Source organism: Pleurodeles waltl, chromosome 4_1 (assembly GCF_031143425.1).
Source record: "Pleurodeles waltl isolate 20211129_DDA chromosome 4_1, aPleWal1.hap1.20221129, whole genome shotgun sequence".
Classification (NCBI taxonomy): Eukaryota; Metazoa; Chordata; class Amphibia; order Caudata; family Salamandridae; genus Pleurodeles; species Pleurodeles waltl.
This window is the reverse complement of record NC_090442.1, coordinates 182,974,849-183,000,556: the sequence shown is the minus strand read 5'-3', so window position 1 is coordinate 183,000,556 and position 25,708 is coordinate 182,974,849. Positions and strand designations below refer to the sequence as shown.

General features: G+C 45.7%; 1 protein-coding gene across 1 annotated transcript in view; it reads left to right on the top strand.

Annotated features, from left to right (window-relative positions):
* LOC138287526 (protein mono-ADP-ribosyltransferase PARP12-like) overlaps positions 1-25,708 on the top strand; it is a 266,656-nt gene that overhangs the window by 220,794 nt on the left and 20,154 nt on the right. The window contains exons 10-11 of the mRNA XM_069227998.1: positions 6,598-6,728; positions 25,480-25,631. Coding sequence (XP_069084099.1) covers positions 6,598-6,728; positions 25,480-25,631 — 283 coding nt within the window. The remainder of the gene's footprint in view (positions 1-6,597; positions 6,729-25,479; positions 25,632-25,708) is intronic.

Genomic DNA, 25,708 nt, shown 5'->3' with positions numbered 1-25,708 from the left:
TGTGAACCTAATGTCTAACCTAAAAGAGAGCTAGGCGTGTTAAACCTAGCTAGCCATGTGCATGAGAAGAGCCCCCCAACTCTCGATACCTTGGAATGAGGTCTCTAGCTCCGACTCCATATGGACACAAAGACTGGATCAACGTCAAGGTGACGTGCAGCATCGATAGCAGCGATGTCATGTGGTCGGAATCCCTCTGACTATCTGTTTTAGTTAGGAGTATTTATACAGATCGGCTTGTACCCCTGACATAGGCCTGTTCCCAAACAATAGATAACAAGACATGCTTGGGACGGTAATTTATATAAACAATTCCCTCGAAGGCGTGAAGAGGGAAAGTACCTAATGTGAACACCTACAGTTTGTTTATCTTTGTCGCTTGATATTGACGCCTTAGCGCGGTGGCACTGATAGCGCAAACTAAAACATGGGCCTAATTAAAAACAAGGCAGCCATCTAAAAAGATTTAATTAAATAAATGTGCTAAAACAGAGCAAGCTAAGTAGGGTAGAAGTCACTAGGTGACAGGGGCATGAGTCTGCAAGCCAAAGGCTAAGCTAACTCCTGTATCCCATTAAAACAAACTAGGATTCACTACACAGGTGATCCTCCCAGGTGGAGCTAAAAACAGCTATATCATCTAGATAAGCTGCACTGAAGCTTTCCAGGCCTTGGAGAATTTTGTTCACCAACCTCTGGAATGTGGCAGGTGCATTCTTTAGTCCAAAGGGCATCACTGTAAAGTGATAGTCCCCACTAGGAGTGGAGAATGCAGTTTCTGGTTTGGCATCCTCTAACAACTTGAATACCCTGTAGCCAACAGTCAGGTCAAAGGTGCTTAGATATTTGCCAGAAGCCAGTGTATCTCTTAGCTCATCTGCCCTAGTGATAGGATGAGCATCTGCTTTGATTACCGTATTGAGACCTCTATAGTCCACACAGAACCTCATTTCTCTTTTACCATTTTGAGAGTGTGGTTTTGGGACAAGAACTCCAGTAGTAGCCCAAGAGCTGTCTGAAAGCCCAATGACTCCCAGGTCTAGCATCTTTTGCACCTCAGCTTTGATACACTCTCTGACATGATCAGACTGCCTGTAAATTTTACTTTTGACAGGCAGGCTGTCACCTGTGTCAATGGTGTTTTCACACCATGTAGTTTGACCAGGGGTCAGGGAGAACAGTTCAGAGAAGTGCCCTAGGAGGTCTCTACAATCATCTTTCTGTGACTCAGAGAGGCAGTCTGGAAGTGCAACCCCATCTACTGAGCCATCTGTTGTATTGTGGGAGAGGAGGTCAGGGAGAGGATCACTCTTTTCTTCCTGTCCTTCATCAGTTGCCATGAGCAATGTCTTGTCCGATATATCATAGCAGGTAGTTCACATGAAGCACCCCGGGGGGCTTCTAGGAGTGCCTAGGTCAGCCAGGTAGGTGACCTCACCGTTTCTCTCCACAATAGTGTGTGGTCTACTCCATTTGTCTTGGAGAGCTTTGGGAGCGACATGCTCCAGGACCCACACCTTCTGTCATGCCACTGCTCCCGCAGTTCTTGGATGGCCTGAAGATTTTTGGAAGCCCTCTTCATGTATTTGGCCATCCTAGATCTGAGGCATAATACATGGTCCACAGTATCTTGCTCCCAGCCTTCTTTCATAAGAGCAAGGGGACTCCTAACATGGTGTCCAAACAAAAGTTCAGAGGGGCTGTAGCCCACTCCCTTTTGAAGAACCTCCCTATAGGCAAAGAGGAGGCAAGGGAACAGGACATCCTACCTCCTTCTGAGTTTCTCTGTCTGTGAGTCCCATTTTCATGCCTTTGAGGGTTTTGTTAAACCTCTCAACTAATCTATTGGTTTGAGGATGGTAAGGAGTGGTGAATTTATAAGTGACACCACACTACTGCTATATGGCTTTAAGGTAAGAAGACATGAAGTTTGCATCTCTGTCTGATACCACCTCTTTAGGAAAGCCCCCCCTTAAGAAAATTCCCAAGAGGACTTTGGCCTCTGCAGGAGCTGTAGTGGTCCTAAGAGATATGGCCTCTGGATACCTGGTGGCATGGTCCACCACCACCAGTATAAAGCTATTGCCAGAGGCAGTTGGAGGGTCCAGGGGGCCAACAATATCCACCCTCTCAAAGGGCACCCCAACCACTGGTAGTGGAACTAAAGGGTCCTTTGGAATACCACCTGTCTTGCCACTGGCTTGACAAGTGACACAGGAGCGACAAAACTCCTTGGTGTCTTCAGACATATGGGGTCAGTGAAAGTGAGGGACAAGCAAAAGCGGTACATCGTCCATCTTCTGCATTTACAACACTCAGGTCTGGCTTACACCTCCATTCACTTATATTTGGCTGAAGTGGCAGCCAACCTGCAGAACAGAGAACAGTCTTTGCTGTTCAAAATCCCCGTTGTAGGAAAGTAGCACCTTTCTAACATAGTTACCCCCATGTTTGTCCTGGTGTCAGTGTGCTTTGACTGTAGTACACTGTGATCCTGCTAACCAGGACCCCAGGGTCATTGTTCTCCTCCTTAAATTTAGTTGGCAAGTGTATTTCACCCCCCCCCCCCCCCGAATTGGTATACTGGTGTACCCCTGCAAGACCCTATTATATGGTACTTAGGTACCCAGGACATTGTTATCCCAGGGGTTCACCATGGGCTGCAGCATGTATTATGCCACCCCTGGGAGCCCCTGCAGACTGTGACTACAGGTCTTCCATTGTAGCCTGTTTGAAATGGTGCATGCACCTTTCACACCAGATATAAGGCTTACCTTATATCATGGGCACTGCACTCTGATCTTATAAGTCACCCCATAGGTAGGCCCTTCAACCCAAGGACAGGATGCATGGTTCTAAGTGTGAGGGCACCCCTGCATGAGCAGAGGTGCCCCTAAAAACCCCAGACTCCATTTGCTGTGATTTGTAAGTGTGGGGAAGCCATTTTGAGGTATGTAGTGGACACTGGTCAACATAAGTTATCCAACTACATAATGGCTTCACCAAACCTATTCATGTTTAGTATCAGACATGATGGAATCATGCACCTACACTGATTCCAGTGCTAGTTTGCATGATACCATGTACTTTGGGGGTTCCCCCATGTCTGTCCGTACAGCCTTGAGGGTCTGCATGCCCGCCAGTGCAGCTGCCGACCCCAGACACTGTTCTGCACTGCTGCTGCTGAGTCTAACTCGGGCTGGGGAAAAGCAGAACAAAGGATTTCTTGTAGAGGAGAGGTTTGACCACCTCTCCATTAGAAGTAGATGTCTCTGGGCTGGGGTGCCTCTGAGCACCACCAGACTGCTTTGAAGGGCACATTTGGTGCTGTATTTGCATAAACCGGTTTACTCCAGTGCAGGAGCCCCCGTCTGCCCCTCTGGCACAAAACCACACAAAGGACAGGGGAGTGACCACCCTCCTGTCCACCTTCTCCCCTAGGAAGGTGCCCAGAGCTCTACCAGGTGGCCACTTGATTTTTCCATCCTGAAAACAAGATGACCAGAGGGCCCTGAGAGCATCTGACTGGGAGTCCAGCTAGGTGACATCCCTGATAGGTGGGTCACTTACTAGACACATTGGGCCCGCATTCTAGCCCTCTCCAGGTTTTATGATGGATGGTAGGGTTTCTAGTCGATATTACTTCCCTTAGGCGAATCAGTGATATTCAAGCCCTCACCCTTGAAGAATCCTTTTTCAAGGTTCACGCAGACAGATAGTCCACAGGACTAAATGAAGGTTTTTGCCCAAGGTGGTCTCCCCTTTCCACCTCAACCAGACCATTGAACTGCTGGTGTTCTTTCCGTACATAGATTCTGTAGCGAAGAGAGCTCTTCACACACTAGATTTTAAATGGGCCTTCATGCACTACATCGATAGGACAAAAGCTTTTCCCACCATTTAGACTACGCCACACAAAGGTAGGCTATTTCTAACGCAGGAGTAACGCACAAAGCCGAATGTCAACTCCGTTCGACCAAGGCCACATTCTATGCGCTAGACGGCTGCTTCTTTGGCTCTTCTGGGAAACATCCCATTAGCTAACATCTGTATGGCAGATACCTGGTACACACCACACACATTCACTAAACACTACTATGTCGATGTCCTAGCACGTCAACAGGCACAAGTGGACCAGGATGTACTCTGTGCACGTTTTCAATCTTCTGCAACAGGGGCCTCCAACCTTTTCTGCAGTAAGAGCTACTTATGTTCAGTGAAAATCATCCTGAGCTGTTAATATTATTAGAGGTTTAGCACTGACCACATCAGACAAAGTTTATCTTAATGGCCTTGATATGCAAGATTGCCAGCAGAGATCACATCAGTACATAAGGCAATGTTCCCAGCAATAATGTAAAGAATGCTTTGTCAGTGTGGAATGACTGCCCATGGTTAATACATTACATGCTGTACAACCATAGCTGCAATGTTAACGTCTCACCAAACATCAGCTCATGAGATCTGAAAATATACACATTTTCCTCTTGAAGACACATCTTTCATTTTCAGTATATATGTGAATTCAACCAACTAAAATCTTGTAATTTATTAAGCTAGGCTGCATACAGGAGAGCTACTTATGGGTACCTGGAGACCTACCATTAGCTCACGAGCTACTCATTGGAGAACCCTGTTTCTCTGACTAACCACTGCTTCATGGGACTTCTGCTGCACAGTCTATACAGAGCATATGTATCTACAACAACACATTCCACTTAGAGAAAATGTTACCCTACAAGCCTCTGTTCCCTGTGCCCAGCCTCCTCCCTGGAAGCCTTTGGGTATTGCAGATATATGTATGTGTCTCTACATAATTAGAGGTGGGTATATATTTATTCTACTTTCCTTAGCTTTCATACACACTTGCATGGTCATCTTTTAGCACTTTCTGTTCCATCTCCTTTCTTACCTGCCGTACGGGAAAACAATTTAACAATGAAACCGATGATCATGTGCAATACCAGTCATAAGAGGAGTTCCAACACCTTATGACTAGAAAGAATTCTTCAAATAAAAACACGTTGTACACATCTGAGCTCATCACTAGATGGCAGGAGTATGCATGAATCTACAGCACTACATGCCACGAACAGACAGAGTAAGTCACACCTTTCTTCCCTCTAGTGGTCAAGTATTTTCCACCTAATGCAATACCTTATATTGGTATTGGAAGTGCAACCTCAACTTTCTCTTATGTATTTGAGACTTCTTTTTTTTGTGGCTAAATCTTGATTTCTTAATGGCAGGCACCATAGGGATGGCCTACAAAGAAAAACGTCTGAACAGGCTATCACTGGTCTCATTTTTAAAAAGACACTGTTGGTCTCTGGGCTTGTGAGTTTCCTATGTGGTTTTTATCATGGTTGGTGCTTAGAAGCCTGTTGAAATATTAACAACCCCTATTACCTCTATTGCTTTAGAGGTATTCATGCCTCTCTTAATATCAGGGGTGCTGATGTTATACATTGAAACCATTAAAGAAAGACCTTGATGTTTCCTTGCATTAAAATTTTTAATGAGTTAAAAGAGCATGTATTGTAGGTTGACCCTTTTGCAAGCTTGGTCAAAATATAAGCGTTTGAGTACTAGCTCTTCGAATCTACACTTGATGACATTCTTACTTTCCATTTGATGGTCTAAATGAAACTTGTAGAAATCTACATTTCACTTAATGCAAAACAATGCCATATTGTTTTTTTTGTTTTTTTAAAAAATCATTGATGCTTCTAACACTGCCCGGGCTGGACACCTTTCCACAACAATCTTGGGCCATCTTTTAATTAGGACTGTTGCTCTCCCTTGAGATCTTCAAGGCAGTAGAGCATGATGACCGTTTCGTGATGCCAACAAATCAACTAAAAAAGCATTCCAAGATCATCCCTGAGGGGATAGTCATTTTCATGTTTTTGTAAAGGATATCTTGTATGATTATAAAACAATATTATTGTAAAAAATTTCTTTTGTTTGATTCTCAGATCCAGATTTGTTTGTTTATAGTTTTGATAGAAGGTTTTTAAAGAAAACTAAAAAATGTTTAATTATATTTACTTTGATAGTAAAACAAACAAAAATCATGAAACATCTGAAAAATATTTTTAGAATTCTATACTTCGTTAAACATTCATTGCTTGCAGAAGAAACACAATTTGTAGCATTTCCTTTGCAATTCTCTTTTTAGATAAAGACATTCCCAAAAACAAAACTAAAGTACTCTTGAGTCAGCTCAAATTGACTTATAGCTTTGCCGTCTAACCTGTGAAATTGACTGATATTGAGGAATAAAGCTTTGTATTCTTTCCCACTGGGACAGATCTGAGATAAAACTACCACATTTTATTTCTTGTTTTAAGTGGATTGCTAGCCATATTTAGATATAACTTGCTAAGGCTGACCCACCCATCTGCCTCAGATATGTCCTTAATGTATACATATACAAATTGACAGACAGGCAGAAATATTTTCCATAGGAAAGCTAATTTGTAGTAATTTCAATGTAATCCATGCCTTACAATATAGATGGGGGTTATAGCCATTATCTTGTTTTAATTGTTGCCTTTCATTAATGGGGTTGTGCAAATTGTCTCTGTCTTGCAGCTCGTCCGTTTGGCAGATTCTTCAGAAGAATACAAAAAAGTGCAGACCTTATTTCAGCGTACCCTGATCAAGCCTGTCATCCTGAGTATTGAACGGATCCAGAACCAGTCCCTCTGGGAAGTATATCAGTGGTGAGTGTGAAAGCACCTTTTGCTGCACAATAACTAGAAGAGATCAAATCTGTGGGATTTAAGTTTCTGCCTAGGGTGTGCAGTGTTTTAAAGTGTTTTGTGCATTGGAAACACTAAAATTGCCCTGAAGTGATTGCATTATTTCAAGGAAGAAAGAAAAATATATTTGCTGTCCTCCTTTGTATGATGTTTGGGTGCTCCCAGAGATGGGACCAAAGCAGTTAACATATTGCTTCACCAGCCTTAGAAGGGGTGCTCCTTTTGCAGGAAAATCTACTCTTCTAAATACAGATTCACCCACTTGTGATTACCCTAGGCACCAGACTAGATCCTCAGATTTTTCTCAGCAATTCTCTCCCACACCAGTAGGTGGTGTCATGAGGCTCCAGATCGGGTCCATCGCACCTGGGACATGACATCGGGCCACAGTATAACTGTCACCTTCATGCGTTGACGTGAGTTCCTTCCTTACTGCGCCTTCTGACTTAGTTTCAGGGCATGTTCCCTCCATTTCTGTCACTGAGATAACATTCTCCTTAAAACTTTCCCAGTGTTGCATGGTACATGCCTCTCATTAAAACAATGGGGTTTAAACCCTAAAAGGATTGCTGTAAACAGATGTTGGTGATGTACCCTCATGAGGTCTGTCTCTGGTGTCTCACCTTCTTCCACAACACGAAGTTGTGCGACAGATGCACTCACTTGAACCCAAAGGCAGTACGGGACAGCAACGCCAAACTCTCACTGACCACCTTAGGAAGACTTGAAAGGCTGGAACCTGATCAAAGTCACAGATGCGTTCTTGGTCCAGAGGCCACTCCTGAGAGAAGGTATCATCCCACTCCAAAGCTTTGGGTAAATCAAAGTAGAGGAAACACAAGAAATCCAAACATTGCTCCCTCTTTTTCTACCACTCTCTTCAGGAGACTTGTAGGGTGCCTCCAGATCTTGGTCGCCTACCATGATTGGAGCCATTCCGAGATTCGAGAGCTTTGGGCGACACAGCAGTAAATTCAAGTCTTCAGAAAGGCTATTTTGCAAACCTTTGGTACCCTTCCTGTGAATAATTTAGTTACTGATTGAGGGGGGGGGTACAGAGCAGTCAGGTTTAACTTAGAGGCAATGTGTAAAGTATTTGTGGAGCACTTCAAACAGTAATAAAGTGAAATCACAACACTAGAAAAATCCTAATTTAGAAAAATAGTGTAAATCTTACTAAATAAAACAAGATCAAAATGACAAAAATCCAAGTTTAAATGCTTCAGTAAATATAGTTCTAAAAAGCATAAAGCTCAATCTCTGGATATATGGTCATGCCAGACCAGGACAAAGTCACAAGTTCAGACTGGCCGGGATAGAGCAGATGCCGGCTACAGGGACCCGGTTAGGCCTGCTGAACAAGAGTACCTTATATGCTGGTTGCGGAGCATTGTGTTATCCAGTATTGGGTCTTTCATAGATTCACATGCTTGAATCTCTACCGTCGTCAACGTGGGAGTCCCACGGTATTCTAAAAAGCAGTACATAGCAATAACCAAACTGACCATAGAGTTTGTAATGCAAAACAGGCCTAAATTTGACAGATTGTCCATGTCATTGTATACGATGGACCAAACTTGAATCACAGCCAAACAGGCGACAGCACCCTCTAGAACACTCCCAAGAGAAGCTCCCTTCCTCAGATTTTCACCACACATTGAGTATGAAGGGAGTCTCCCTGAGCTCTGCTCAGTTATTTCCACAGTTTATTCTTCAGAGAAGGTTTGGATTTTATTATTTCCAAAATTTTGTCTTATTCTAAAGGCCTCTTTCGTCCCTGCAAGACCTGTGGGGAAAAAAGAGGGTTCAATGTGGAGGATCCACATAAAAACTGTATTTATTGCCTTCATCCCACTCATAAGGCAAAGGACTGTAAGATCTGTCGTACTTTCCCACCAAAAACTCTGAGAGACAGAGAGGGAAGATTGTTATTGTGGCTACAGAAAACTAAAGCTCAGAGAACATCATCTGATGAGGACAGTCACTCTGCTCCTAAATCCCATAAGAGGGCTAGATCTCTTGATGGAACTTCTGAGGAGAGCAGGAAGTCCCTAAAAATGCATCATCACTATAAGGAATCCAAAAAGAGTGAAAGAGGAAAGCAATCCTCTTCAGAGGGACCTTCCTCTGCTCCAGCTACCCCCTGTAAGCCACTGAAACAAAGGGGGCACAAATCTCCAGTTGTTTTGTTATCAACAACGCTCACCGTTGATGGCAAGATTGTCGACGACTACCATCGCCACCGTATCGTCAATGAGACCATCAGCGTCGACGATGACATTCTCCACGTTGGGGCCAATTTTGTCGTGTTCAAGACTTCACCGGATTCGTTGTCGACAGCATCACCTCTAGTGAAGCATCCATCGTCGACCCTTTCAGCGTCAACGCTCCCATTGATGTCGTCCTCATCGTCGACGATCCCACCGTCTACATTTCCAGTGTCAACACCTCCGTACCGTCGACGGTCCTTCCATCTACAGTTCCATCGTCGACGACGGAGGCCCGTCAACGAAGACAATGTCGACGAGCATCAAAATTAGAGCCTACCACAAGCCTACCATGACTTATGCGACAAACATTTCACCTCTTCATCCAAGTCACCTTTTAGGCATGGGGGACTTGGATGAGGAAGGACCTTGTGGACAGGCTCATAATCTCTCGGAGCTCCATGTGAAATATCAGGATGAGGAGGAGGAAGACCAATACTATGACGATCAGACTCAACCAGTTGAATGATACTATTGCCAACCCTCTACTCAGTAGTACACAGAACACCACTGTTATACGGACTACCATCGTCCGCAGGAGCAGCCGGTTATGCCTTGTTCACTTATAGAGGATCTTCAGAGCATGCTAGCAGACTATAAATGCCGCTTTCCGCCACAGACAGAAGTACCACCATCTACTCCACCAGATACAGCTTCTGTTCCGCTCCCAGACATTCCACCTCCAATAACACCCAGAATGAAGCCACCTCCTCATGCTGTTACTCCACCTAGAGATGATCCTTCTACATCTAAGGACGAAACAAGGGAAGAGGGTGAATTACCATCTCAACATGACAAATGGCAGGATTATGTTATCCCTACCCCATCCCTGCCTCAATATCCTACAGCGGACTTTCCTCCTGAAGACATTGGGGGGTTTCACGCGATTATGGAAAGAGCAGCAGGGAGGTTTCATTTACCCATTACAGTAAAGCATTCTGATTGCTTCTTGTACGACTTCAAGGATCAAGCACAAAAATTGAATAGATCAATTCCAATCATCGACCATTTATGGCAGGAGGGTGTCAGGATCTTGAAAAATCCTGCTACGGTGCCAGCGGTCCTGCCACAGATTGATAAGAAATACAGGGCTCCGGATGATGCTCCTGCATGTCTCACAGGGCATTCTCGGCCAGACTCTGTGATATCACAGGCTGCACAGAGGCGTTTTAAGAATCCAGCAGGTCCTATCTCAGTGCCACCTGACAGGGATGGTCGACACCTTGATACGATTGGGAAAAGGTTTTCTCTCATGTCGGCTGTTACGGTAAGAGCTGCTAATGTCTTAGCCATCTTAGCACAGTACGACAGGCAGATGTGGTAATATATTAAGCCTTTCCTGGATCTCATCCCTGAATCTCATCCCGAAGAGCAGAGGCGAAGCGAAGAAGATTTTACAGGAGGGGGAGCGGGCCTCTTCTGAAATCATTGATAATGCCATGGACATAGCCTCAATTGGATTTCGGCAGTAGCCAGGCGTTGCCGTTCTGAGACGCCAAGGATGGTTGAAGGCCACTTCATTTCACCCGAAGGTACAAACAAAGGTTTTGGACGTGGCATACGACTGAAACATGCTTTTTGGCAAGCATATAGATGATGCCATTAAGACTAACACTGATACCGCTAAGTCCCTTGGTTCTTTACGATATAGGAAAGTGCCTTTCCGAGGGGCAAGGGGGGCATGGTTCTTCCTCCTACAGAGGATCATATTTCCATTCTCAACAGTTCCAGCCGTACCAACAATACAGACCATCCCAATCGTTTAGACAACCAACTACGGCTAGTTTCTCTAAACAGGGTGCCCGTCGAAAATCTTCTCATCAACCCAGAGACACAGGACATAAACAATGACCCTGCAGTAGTACCAGCTACTCTCCTATCCGAACACCAAGTAGTAGCGAACATAACCAGATATCTGCGCAATTGGAAGTCTATCACCTCGGACCAATGGGTTTTGGACATCGTGGCTTATGGCCACACCCTAGAATTTACTGTGAGGCCACAAACCACCCCCACAAAAGGAGCGCATTCCCCTCATCTTCACTTATTGAAAAAGGAAGTCCAATTGATGCTTTTCCAGAGAGCAATAGAAAAAGTTCCAATGGCTCAGAGAGGCAGAGGATTTTATTCCTGTTTTTTCATTGTGCGAAAGAAATCAGGGGAATGGAGACCTATTCTGAATCTTCGGCATCTCAACAAGTACCTTCGCAAACAAACTTTGAGAATGACCCCTCTTTCAGAGATATTGAACCTCCTGAACAGTGGAGAGTATATGACATCCCTGGACCTGGAGGACGCTTATTTTCATATCCCCATCCATCCCAAGCATCACAGATACCTCCATTTCACAGTGGCTGGTACTCACTATCAGTTCCGAGTCCTATGCTGCGCACTCAGATCAGCTCTGCGCATATACACCAAGTGTCTGGTATCAGTGGCAGCTGCTCTCAGGCAGCAGGGTCACCAGGTATTTCCATATCTGGACGACTCGCTCCTCAAGGCGCCCACCACACAAGACACTTCAGCAGCGAGAAAAGATTGTATTGCATTTTTCCAAAAACTAGGTCCCAAGCTCAATGTAAAAAAATCCTGCACAACGCCCACTCAGAGGATGATTTTTCTCAGAGCTATTCTGGACACACAGATGAACAAAGCATTCCTTACACAGGAATGTTAGCATTGTCTAACATCCCTGGCACAAACAATATCAAAAAGAGGATCCGTTTCAGTGAGGTTGTACAAATGGCTCCTGGGTATGATATCTTCCACCATCAAGCTGGTGCTGCATGCGCGTCTCAAAATGAGGCCGTTACATAAAGAATTGCAGGTTCCAAGAATAATAAGGACATTGGGTTGGTGGACTTGCCAGTCTCATCTTTCACGTTCCTTCCGTTAGTCCCACAATTTATCATTACCAAAGACGCTTCCATGGAAGGTTGGGGAGGACATCTCCAAGATTTCCAAGTCCAGTGGAAATGGTCAGATCGCCAAAGGCTAATGCATATCAGCAGCCTAGAACTCAAAGCCATTTTCTTCACATTGCAAGCATTCCTTCCGAGGATAGAAGGTTCACGAGTGCTGGTGCGGACAGACAACACAACCAGCATGTATTATTTAAACAAACAGGAAGGCACGAAGTCTTTAACACTTTCACAAGAAGCCCTGGAAGTATGGGACTGGCTTACAAGACACAACATTTCTCTGAGAGCCGAGCATGTTCCAGGGGTGCACAACACGCTAGTGGACACGCTCAGCAGAACCCACAACGATTGTCACGAATGGGAGCTGAATCAAGTTCAGCTAGACAAAATTTTGGTGACAAGGGAGAAGCCAGCTCTAGACCTATTCGCAACGAACAACAATGCCAAATCCCAGTTTTACTCAAGTCGGTATCCCCTACCAGGGTCTTGAGGGGAATGCCCTTTTGGTGCGATGGTCCGGAATCTATGCGTACGCTTTCCCCCCCCATCCCATTGATCACCAGGGTTACAGCCAAGATGAAGAGGGAACCCTGTCGCCTAATACTAATCGCTCCCAAATGGCCCCAGCAATGCGGGTACACAGAGCTTCTTCTAATATCGGAAACCGCACCAATAAGCCTTCTTCCAATCCCAAAGCTACTTTCAATGCGTAGGGGCAGATTCTACATCCGGATCCGATGTCACTCCACTTGCATGCATGGCTCCTGAATTCCACGAGTTTCAGTATCTTAAAATAGACCCAGAATGCAGAGATATACTGTCTAACGTTAGAGCAGTCAGCACAAACAAAACGTATCGACTCAAATGGAAGAGGTTCTGTTGTTGGTGTCAGCTGCACAACCTACACCCTTATGAGGCTTTTCCAGAGCAGATTCTACCATACCTGTTGCCATTGGCAAAATCTGGGCTTATGCACTCTTCAGTTAAGGTGCATCTGGCTGCAGTTTCGACATACAGGCGTCCTTCAGATACGGCCTCACTTTGCACGTCACGTCTGATTAAGCAGTTCATGAGGAGTCTATTCAGAGTTTTTCCTCCAGTAACGTTGCCTCCTCCCGAATGGCACCTTAATGTGGTGCTCTCTCAACTAATGAAGCCTCCATTCGAACCCATACATAAAGCGGATCTTAAATTCCTTACTTGGAAGGTAGCTTTCCTTCTAGCGATCACGTCCACCAGAAGGGTCGGTGAAATTCAAGCCTTCATAATAAAGCAACCTTTTCTGCGTTTCACAGGCGATTTCGTCGTTTTAAAAACGAATCCAAAGTTCCTTCTCAATTTCATCTGAATCAGCCAGTTTTTCTCCGAACATATTTTCCTAATCCGACGTCTCCTGCAGAAAAGTCCCTCCACACATTGGATGTGAAGAGATGTCTTAAGTTTTATCTCCAGCAAACTAAGACTTTTCGCAAATCTGATAAATTATTACTGTCCTATGGACCTGGGCGTCTGGGTTCGTCATTGACAAAGGCAACGATAGCTAGATGGCTATCGGCAACTATTCAATTCTGCCACTCTGCAGCAAGGAAACCCCTACAAAGGCGACCTAGAGCACATTCAGCGAGAGCAGTTTCAACCTCTGCAGCTCTGTTTGCTTAGCTGCCGCTGGATCAGATATGCTGTGCTGTTACTTGGAGTACCCACTCCTTCGCAAATCACTATTGCCTTCAAGCTACCCATAAGATGGATACAGCTGTGGGCCAAGCAGTTCTCAGTCACCTGTTCCAGTAAAGGTGAGCCTCTTGGTAATGTAGAATTTTGTTTTCTATTGTTATTATTATTAGATCTCGTATTTATCTGATTTTTTCTCTTCAAGTTTGTCTATGCTTTAGCCATAGTCTTGATATGATTTGTATACTTACATACCACTTTGTTTAAAAAAAAACAAAAAAAAGTTTCGAAGTAAAAATATATCAGGAGTGAGAGAGAAAGGGAAAACGCAATGTTTTTTCTTTCCCTCCACCCATGTTCATGTTAGGATACTGCTTCTTACTCTGATTCAAGCATGTGAATCTATGAAAGATCCAATACTAGATAAGAAATTAGTTTCTTACCTGTAACTGTAGTTATCCAGTATTGGTATCTTTCATAGATACACATGGGACTCGCCCTCATCCCCTTAGAGACTCCCTTTTTACTTACTCAGGTTATCAGGTTATTTACTTCACTCGAACGCTGAAAATCTGAGGAAGGGAGCTTCTCTTGGGAGTGTTGTCGCCTGATTGGCTGTGATTCAAGTTTGGCCCATCTTATATAATGACATTGACAATCTGTCAAATTTAGGCCTGTTTTGCATTACAAACTCTATAGTCAGTTTGGTTATTGCTATGAACTGCTTTTTAGGATACCGTGGGACTCCCATTTCGACAACGGGAGAGATGCAAGCATGTGTATCTACGAAAGATACCAATACTGGATAACTGCAGTTACAGGTAAGTAACTAATTTCTTCCTGCACCAAGGATGCATCGCTCAGCCAAGGCGATGTGTTGGTTCTGAGAAGCTGCAGTGCAGTGTCCTGCATTTACATCAAGGATCCCGTCAACGAGGGCTTGCAAAGCCAAGTTGAGCTTTGAGGATGTGTTGCCAGTCGAGGCGATGCTTTGGTTCCGGAGAGCTGCAAGGCTGCACTGTGAGAACCAGCATTCATGTTGAGGCGCAGTCGACGAGTGATTTCTCATGTGAGAGCCTCTGTCGATGAAGCTTCGAATAGTAGCAGTTCAGCTGCAGGCTGAGATGTCAGTGTAGAGTCCTTGCTCTGGGAGAACCCTGGCAAAAGAGGCGATTTGCCAATTCTGCTCAGGTTTGCGCCACACAGCAGAGTAGATGCCTTGGTTCTATTGCATCCACAGATGGGTTGGCAGAGCACCTTCAAGCCTACTTCCAAGGGTCCAGGATTGGGTGGCTCCACTTGGCATTGTATGATTCATAGATGGCAGAATCTGTGTCCAGGTGCTGTGTTCAAGGTTGTTGGAGCCTTCGGTCACTGAGAATCTAGTCAGGTGACCAGACAACTAGCCCATGGAGTCACTTTATGGTCCTGGAATCAAAAGATGCAGGTTCAGACCTTCTCACCAATGCAAGAGGGCATCAGGCAGCAGGGCAGCAGTCTTTCAGAGCAGCAGTCTAGCAGAGTGGCAGCCCTTTCAACAACACAGGATTCTTTTTTTCCTGGCAGAGTATCTAAAGGTCCAAAAGTGTACTTAAGAGTTGGTGTGCGAGATCCAACATTTATGCCTGAGCCTTCTTTAAAGCAGGAGAAGCTTCTAGAGATTTCCCTTTCAAGTCCCCAGGCAGTCCTGCCTTTCCTGGCCTGGCTCCAGACTAACTACAGGTGGTATGCAGCCCTTTGTGTGGAGGCAGGACATAGCCTATTCAAGTGTAAGTAGGGTTGTGCCCAGCTTCACCCTCCCATCCTGCCAGTTATGCCACATCCAGGCACACGTTAGCTCCTCATTGTGAGTGGCTATCTAGGAATAATACTCAAAGCCCAACTGTCAGCTGCACCCAGTGATGTGACCCAGAGACAGACAGTAAATGGCTAAGGAAGAAAAATGCCAAGTTTCTAAAAGTGGCATTTTCACAACTGTTATTTAAAATCCACCTTCACCATGAGAGAGGATTTTTCATTACAATTCAAAATACACCAACCATGAGTTAGTTACCTGCTCCCATTTCAAAATGATCACTTATCTAATGTAATTAAGTTACTCCAATATTATCCTATGTGAGACGTAGACCTTGCAGTAGTGAAAAACAAAGTGTTCGATGGCATCTGTCGCTGTAGATACACATGTTGTTCATAGCCCGCCATCTGGTGTTGGGTCGGAGTGTTACAAGTTGTTTTTCTTCGAAGAAGTCTTTCGAGTCACGGGACCGAGGGACTCCTCCTCTTTGTCTCCATTGCGCATGGGCGTCGACTCCATCTTCGATTGTTTTCTTTCCGCCATCGGGTTCGGACGTGTTCCTTTCGCTCCGGGTTTCGGAACGGAAAGTTAGCTCAAAATCGGAAAATTACGTCGGTATTGTTGCGTTCGGGATTGGGTTAGATAGCATCGACATCGCATCGATACGATAACATCTCCGTTGCCCTTCGGGGTAGTTTTCGATCCCCCGTCGGGGCCTGGTCGGCCCGACCGCGTGTGACATCGACGCTGATGGAACGGACCCCGTTCCGTTTCTGTCCTAAATGCCACAACAAATACCCATATACAGACCAACATTCGGTCTGTAACCTGTGCCTGTCGCCCGAGCACAGGGAAGAAACTTGTGAGGCCTGTCGTGCGTTCCGGTCCCGAAAAACGCTCCGTGACCGCCGAGCCAGAAGACTGCAAATGGCGTCCACGCCGACAGGACACCGAGATTTCGAGGAACAAGAAGAAGTAGAAGCCTTCTCGATCCATGAATCGGACTCGGACGAATTCGACGACCATGAAACAGTGAGTAAGACGTCGAAGATAGCACATAAGAAAACTAACAAGGCCCAGGGGACGCCACTGCCGTCAGGCCATGGCTCAACCCATAAACTCGGTGACCGACCATCGGCACCGAAGAAGGCTGAAATAGTGCCGAGATCGTCCGACTCGGGTCGAGACACAGGCACCCAGCAATTTCGGGACCGAGATAGTGCTGCCGGCAAATATCGACGCCGAGATAGCGGAGACGAAGCTGCTCGACGCAGAGACAGCGGCACCGAGGAGGATCGACGCCGAGAGGGGCCGACTCCGAAAAAGAGGAAAGTCGCCTCGGAGCCGAAAAAGAGCGTGGACATGGTTTCGGTGCCAAAACGACCCGCAACCGAGCCAACTACCGGTTCCTATTCAGAGGAACAATCACTGTCCTCTCAGATGTGAAAGCATAGATTCGAAGAGGAATTACAATCCACCGAGGTGGACCACACTCAAAAAAGGATTTTTATACAGAGTGGAACAGGGAAAATAAGCACCCTTCCCCCTATTAGGAGGAAGAGGAGACTGGAGTTCCAACAAGAACAAACACCACAAACAAAACTGGTGAAGAAGGTAACTCCGCCACCCTCTCCTCCACCTGTGGCTCCCATTTCACCAGCACAGACTCCTTCACATTCACCGGCTCACACCACCTTAAGCCAAGGTGACCAGGACCAAGATGCTTGGGACTTATACGACGCCCCAGTGTCGGACAACAGTCCTGAGGCGTATCCTACAAAGCCCTCACCACCAGAAGACAGCACAGCATATTCACAAGTGGTGGCTAGAGCAGCAGAGTTCCACAACGTGTCTCTACACTCGGAGCCTGTCGAAGATGACTTCCTCTTCAACACCCTCTCTTCCACACATAGCACCTACCAAAGCCTGCCTATGCTCCCAGGAATGCTACGGCACGCAAAGGACATATTCAAAGAGCCTGTCAAAAGTAGGGCAATAACACCGAGGGTGGAAAAAACATATAAAGCACCTCCCACAGACCCAGCTTTCATCACCTCACAACTACCACCAGATTCGGTTGTGGTAGGGGCGGCTCGAAAGAGAGCAAACTCCCACACATCGGGCGATGCACCACCCCCAGATAAGGAGAGCCGAAAGTTCGATGCAGCCGGTAAAAGGGTCACAGTACAGGCTGCAAACCAGTGGCGCATCGCAAACTCTCAAGCGCTCCTAGCGCGATATGACAGAGCCCACTGGGATGAGATGCAACACCTCATTGAGCATCTACCCACAGAACTACAAAAGAGGGCGAAACAAGTGGTTGAGGAGGGCCAAAACATCTCCAATAACCAGATACGCTCCTCTATGGACGCAGCGGACACAGCAGCAAGAACGGTTAACACGGCAGTAACCATCCGAAGGCACGCGTGGCTACGAACATCTGGTTTTAAACCAGAGATACAGCAGGCGGTGCTCAATATGCCATTCAATGAGCAACAATTGTTCGGACCTGAAGTGGACACGGCAATTGAGAAGCTAAAAAAGGACACTGACACTGCAAAAGCCATGGGCGCGCTCTACTCCCCGCAGAGCAGAGGCACTTTCAACACCTTCCGCAAGACAACCTTTAGAGGGGGGTTTCGGGGTCAATCCACACAACCCAGTACCTCACAGTCAACACCGTCCACCTACCAGGGACAGTACCAAAGGGGAGGCTTTCGGGGCCAATACAGAGGGGGACAATTCCCTAGAAGCAGGGGAAAATTTCAAGGCCCCAAAACACCTACAAACAAACAGTGACTCACACGTCACTCATCCCCTCCACACAACACCAGTGGGGGGGAAGAATAAGTCAGTATTACCAAGAGTGTGAGAACATAACAACAGACACTTGGGTCTTAGCAATTATCCAACATGGTTATTGCATAGAATTCCTACAAATCCCTCCAAACATACCACCAAAGGCACAAAATATATCAAAACAACATTCGGACGTTCTAGAAATAGAAGTTCAAGCATTACTGCAAAAGAACGCAATAGAACTGGTACCAGATACACAAACAAATACAGGGGTTTACTCACTGTACTTTCTAATACCAAAGAAGGACAAAACACTGAGACCAATCCTAGACCTCAGAACACTAAACACATGCATCAAATCAGAACACTTTCACATGGTCACGCTACAGGAAGTGTTACCATTGCTAAAGCAACAAGATTACATGACAACCTTAGATCTCAAAGACGCGTATTTCCACATACCAATACATCCGTCGCACAGGAAATACCTAAGGTTCGAATTCAAAGGAATACATTACCAATTCAAAGTATTGCCCTTCGGTTTAACAACTGCACCAAGAGTCTTCACAAAGTGCCTAGCAGTAGTGGCTGCACACATCAAAAGGCAGCAAATACACGTATTCCCGTATCTAGACGACTGGCTAATCAAGACCGACTCACTGACAAGGTGCTCACACCACACAGATCAGGTCATACAAACCCTCTACAAACTCGGTTTCACCATCAACTATGCGAAATCACACATTCTGCTGTGCAAGGTACAACAATACCTAGGAGCGACAATAGATACAACAAAGGGAATAGCCACTCCAAGTCCACAAAGGGTTCAAAATTTCCAAAAGATTATACAACGCATGTATCCAACACAAAGAATACAGGCGAAGATGATATTACAACTCCTAGGCATGATGTCCTCATGCATAGCCATTGTCCCACACGCAAGGTTGCACATGCGGCCCTTACAACAGTGCCTAGCATCACAATGGTCACAAGCACAGGGTCAGCTTCTAGATCTGGTGTTGATAGACCGCCTAACATACCTCTCGCTTCTATGGTGGAACAATATAAATTTAAACAAAGGGTGGCCTTTCCAAGACCCAGTGCCACAATACGTGATAACAACAGATGCTTCCATGACAGGGTGGGGAGCACACCTCAATCAACACAGCATACAAGGACAATGGGACGTACATCAAAGAAAGCTGCATATAAATCACCTCGAACTACTGGCAGTTTTCCAAGCATTAAAAGCTTTTCAACCAATCATAACTCACAAATACATTCTTGTCAAAACGGACAACATGACAACAATGTATTATCTAAACAAACAGGGGGGGACACACTCGACACAGCTGTGCCTTCTGGCACAAAAAATATGGCAATGGGCAATTCACAACCACATTCGCCTAATAGCACAGTTTATTCCAGGGATCCAGAATCAACTTGCAGACAATCTCTCTCGAGATCACCAACAGGTCCACGAGTGGGAAATTCACCCCCAAATTCTAAACACTTACTTCAAACGTTGGGGAACACCTCAAATAGACTTATTTGCAACAAAGGAGAACGCAAAATGCCAAAACTTAGCATCCAGATACCCACACAGGCAGTCTCAAGGCAATGCCCTATGGATGAACTGGTCAGGGATATTTGCGTACGCTTTTCCCCCTCTCCCTCTCCTTCCATATCTAGTAAACAAATTGAGTCAAAACAAACTCACACTCATACTGATAGCACCAACGTGGGCAAGGCAACCATGGTACACAACACTGCTAGACCTATCAGTAGTACCCCACGTCAAGATGCCCAACAGGCCAGATCTGTTAACACAACACAAACAACAGATCACGCATCCAAACCCAGCATCGCTGAATCTAGCAATCTGGCTCCTGAAATCCTAGAATTAGGACACTTAAACCTCACACAAGAATGTATGGAAGTCATAAAGCAAGCCAGAAGACCATCCACTAGACACTGCTATGCAAGCAAATGGAAAAGGTTTGTTTGCTACTGCCATCATAATCAAATTCAACCATTACACGCATCTCCAAAAGATGTAGTGGGTTACTTACTACACTTACAAAAATCGAACCTGGCCTTCTCTTCCATTAAAATACACCTAGCAGCAATATCTGCATACCTGCAGATTACCCATTCAACTTCATTATTTAGGATACCTGTCATTAAAGCGTTTATGGAAGGCCTCAAAAGAATTATACCACCAAGGACACCACCCGTTCCTTCATGGAACCTCAACATCGTCTTAACAAGACTCATGGGTCCACCCTTTGAACCTATGCACTCTTGCGAAATACAATTCCTAACATGGAAAGTTGCATTTCTCATCGCCATCACATCTCTAAGAAGAGTAAGTGAAATTCAGGCGTTTACAATACAAGAACCTTTTATCCAACTACACAAAAATAAAGTAGTCCTAAGGACCAATCCTAAATTTTTGCCAAAGGTTATTTCACCGTTCCACCTAAATCAAACGGTTGAGCTACCAGTGTTCTTCCCACAGCCAGATTCCATAGCTGAAAGGGCACTACATACATTAGACGTCAAAAGAGCACTAATGTACTACATCGACAGAACTAAACACATCAGAAAAACTAAACAACTGTTTATTGCATTTCAAAAACCTCACGCAGGAAACCCAATATCGAAACAGGGTATAGCCAGATGGATAGTTAAGTGCATCCAAATCTGCTACCTTAAAGCAAAAAGACAACTGCCCATTACACCAAGGGCACACTCAACCAGAAAGAAAGGCGCTACCATGGCCTTCCTAGGGAATATTCCAATGCACGAAATATGTAAGGCAGCCACATGGTCTACGCCTCACACATTTACCAAGCACTACTGTGTAGACGTGCTATCAGCACAACAAGCCACAGTAGGTCAAGCCGTACTAAGAACTTTATTTCAGACTACTTCCACTCCTACAGGCTGAGCCACCGCTTTTGGGGAGATAACTGCTTACTAGTCTATGCACAACATGTGTATCTACAGCGACAGATGCCATCGAACTGAAAATGTCACTTACCCAGTGTACATCTGTTCGTGGCATCAGTCGCTGAAGATTCACATGTGCCCACCCACCTCCCCGGGAGCCTGTAGCCGTTTGGAAGTTAGCTTCAACTTTGTACATTTGTAAATATATTAAATCTTAGATAGGTACATACTTATTCACTACATACTTATTCACTCCATTGCATGGGCACTATTACTAAAAACCAACTCCTACCTCACCCTCTGCGGGGAAAACAATCGAAGATGGAGTCGACGCCCATGCGCAATGGAGACAAAGAGGAGGAGTCCCTCGGTCCCGTGACTCGAAAGACTTCTTCGAAGAAAAACAACTTGTAACACTCCGACCCAACACCAGATGGCGGGCTATGCACAACATGTGAATCTTCAGCGACTGATGCCACGAACAGATGTACACTGGGTAAGTGACATTTTCATTTTCACTACCAGGATGTAGGAAAGTACCAACTTGCCTGGAATGTCACCCCCATTTTTACATGTATGTCAGTTTGTTTTTGCCTGTCTCACTGGGATCCTGCCAGCCAGGACCCCAGTGCTCATAGTTTGTGGCCTGAATGTGTATACCTGTGTAGTGACTAACTGTGTCACTGAGGCTCTGCTAATCAGAACCCTCAGTGCTTATGCTCTCTTTACGCATTTAAATTTGTCACTATAGGCTAGTGACCACTTTTACCAATTTCAATTGGCACACTGGAACACCCTTATAATTCCCTAGTATATGGTACCTAGGTACCCAAGGTATTGGGGTTCGAGGAGATCCCTATGGGCTGCAGCATTTCTTTTGCCACCCATAGGGAGCTCAGACAAACCTTTACACAGGACTGCCACTGCGGCCTGAGTGAAATAACGCACGTTATTTCACAGCCATTTTCACTGCACTTAAGTAACTTATAAGTCACCTAAGTGTGAGGGCACCCTTGCACTAGCAAAGGTGCCCCCACATAGTTTAGGGCCATTCCCCCCGGACTTTGTGAGTACGGGGACACCATTACACGCATGACCTACATATAGGTCAATACCTATATTTGGCTTCACAATGGTAACTCCGAACATGGCCATGCAACATGTCTAAGATCATGGAATTGTCCCCCTATGCCAAATCTGGTATTGGGGAGCCAATTCCATGCATCCCCAGGGCCCCACTATGGACCCCGGGTACTGCCAAATCAGCTGTTTGGGGTTTTCTCTGCAGCTACCACTGCTGCCACCCCACAGACAGGGTTCTGCCCTCCTGGGTCTGGGCAGCCCAGTCCCAGGAAGGCAGAACAAAGAATTAGCTCTGAGAGAGGGTGTTACACCCTCTCCCTTTGGAAATAGGTGTTAAATGCTGGGGAGGAGTAGCCTCTCCCAGCCTGTGGAAATGCTTTGAAGGGCCCAGATGGTGCCCTCCTTGCATAAGCCAGTCTACACTGGTTTGGGGAACCCCCAGTCCCTGCTCTGGCGTGAACCTGGACAAAGGAAAGGGGAGTGACCACTCCCCTGTCCATCACCATGCCCAGAGCTCCTCCAGTGTGTCTCAGACCTCTGCCATCTTGTTTCCAGAGGTGTGAGGGCACTCCGGAGGCCTCTGAGTGGCCAGTGACAGCAGGTGACGCCAGAGACCCCTCCTGATAGGTGCTTACCTGACTAGGTGGCCAATCCTATTTTGAGGGCTATTTAGGCTCTTTCCAGTGGGCTTTTCCTCAGATAACGACTTGCAAGAATTCACCAGAGTTTCTCTGCACCTCTCTCTTCGACTTCTGCCAAGGATCGACCGATGACTGCTCCGGGACGCCTGCAAAACTGCAACAAAGTAGCAAGAAGACTACCAGCAACATTGTAGCGCCTAATCCTGCCGGCTTTCTCGACTTTCCTGGTGGTGCATGCTTTGGGGGCTGCCTGCCTTTATCCTGCACTGGAAGCCACGACGAAATCTCCTGTGGGTCGACAGAATCTTCCCCCTTCTTCAGCAGGCACCAAACATCAGCGTCACCGGTACTCTGGTACCCTCCCATCCTGACGAGCGTGGACCCTGGAACACAGGTGGTGGACCCAAGTGACCCAGACTGTCCATGGTCCAACTGTCCAAATTCGGAGGAGGTAAGTCCTTGCCTCCCCTCTCCAGACAGTAATCCTGTGCACCGTGTGAACTGCAGCTGTAAGTGCTTCTGTGGACATTTCCAAGAAATCCTGCATGCACAGCCGAACCTAGGTCCCCAGCACTCTGTCCTGTGATGGTCAGCTCACTGAGTTGATCTCCGGTGTCGTGGGACCTCCTTTTGCAGTGTTGAGATGACCGCCACGTTCAGACTTCTTGAACCCGCGTTCAAAGACTTCTGCGGGTGCTACCTTCTTGTGCGTGGGCTCTCTTCGTTGCTGAGGGCCCCCTCTGTCTCCTCTCCCAAGTGGCGACATCCTGGTCCTTCCTGGGCCCGGGCAGCACCCTTTTTCTTCAACCACGACTCTTGCAGATAGCAAGGCTTGTTTGCAGTATTTTGCCAAGGAAACAACTCTGCATCCTCCAGCACGCCGTGGGACATCTTCTGCACAAAGGAGAAGTTTCTAGCACCTTTCGTTGTTGCAGAATCTTCAGCTTCTTCCATCCGGAGGCAGTCATTTTGCACCTTCAACCAGGGTTTAGTGGGCTCCTGCCCCCTCAGACACTTTCACGACTCTTGGACTTGGTCCCCTTCCTCTGCAGGTCCTCCGGTCCAGGAATCCGTCTCCAGTGCTTTGCACTCTGTTGTGGTCTTTGCAAAATCCTCCATCACGACTTTAGTGTGTTTCTGGGGAAATAGTAGTACTTTACTCCTACTTTCCAGGGTCTTGGGGTGGGGTATCTTGGACACCCTTAGTGTTTTCTTACACTCCCAGCGACCCTCTACACAGCACACTAGCCTAGGGGTCCATTTGCGGTTCGCATTCCACTTTCTTAGTATATGGTTTTAGTTGCCCCTAGGCCTATTGCATCCTATTGTATTCTACAATGTTTGCATTACTTTCTGACTGTTTTACTTACCTGATTTGGTTTGTGTGTATATTTTGTATATTTTACTTACCTCGTAAGGGAATATATCCTCTTGGATATTTTTGGCACACTGTCACTAAAATACTTTTATTTTTAGTAACTCTGAGTATTGTCTTTCTTATGATATAGTACCTGAGTATTGTATTTCTTAAGATATAGTGCTATATGGTTTAAGTGGTATAGTCGGAGCTTTGCATGTCTCCTAGTTCATCCTAAGCTGCTCTGCTATAGCTACCTCTATCAGCCTAAGCTGCTAGAACACTTCTTGTTTTACTTATTAAAATTCACTCCCCTTTCCTAAATTGGCGTGGGGTTTTTCTTGTGTTGTGGTTTCACTTTTACTGTTTGATATGCTGCATAAATACTTTCCACATTGCCAAGAAGGAAACAAAAAACTTCATGGTGGGCAGAAATGGCCAAAATAAATTTGCCCCCTAGGGGAGCGACCCTTGCCTAAGGGGTCGCTCCACTTGCGTGTAACTGACATAAAAAAAAATCCCTGGCGTCTAATGGTTTATGCCCCCTTGGGGACAGATTGGCCTAATAGAAATAGGCTGATAATGACCTAAAATAAAATTGTCCCCAAGGGGAGAGACCCTTGCCTAAGGGGTCACGCCCCATCTGTTTAAAAAAAAAAAAAAATCCCTGGTGCCTAGTGGTTTCTGCCCCCTTTGGGGGGCAGTGCCGCCTAATAAAAATAGGCCGATCTACCCCCAAGGTGGGCAGAAATGGCCTAAAAATAATTTGCCCCCAAGGGGAGCGACCCTTGCCTAAGGGGTCGCTCCCCTCCTCTTAAAAAAAAAAAGAAAAAAAAGAAACAATCCCTTGCATCTAGAGGTTTCTGGTAGAAAAGTGATCTGACTTTGAATTGGCAGATGTTGGATGGCTGTGGGCCCAAAATAGATATTCTGTCTGTTTTGCAGGTAATTTTCTCTGTTTGTTTGTCAACTTGAACTGCTGCCTGATTCTGAAGTAGACAGAATATTTATGATGCGATCCACTATTGAGAGCTAATCTGTTTCCACGACCAGTGTATTATATGAATCCAAAGGGCTTTGGAAGCTTTACTTTATCTGCGGATGATCTCCCTCAGAAGTACCCACATTAATAGTGGGAAGTGGTTTGTACCCTAAGCATGCCAAAGGTGGTAGTATGAATATTTGGTGAATGATTTCCCATAGTCTATATGTTTTCAATACAGGCAGAAGGAGCAGATCAAGAAGAGCAATGATGGAAAAGTTGTAGACGAGAGGCACCTGTTCCATGGCACTGATGAGAAGCTGGTAGATTCAATCTGTCATGACAACTTTGACTGGAGGATCTGTGGTGCCCATGGTACAGCTTATGGAAAAGGTAATGATAGAGATGTACTGGCTATTTACAGTATTCTGGAAACATATCAATGCAAATATTTAAATAAAATGCACTAA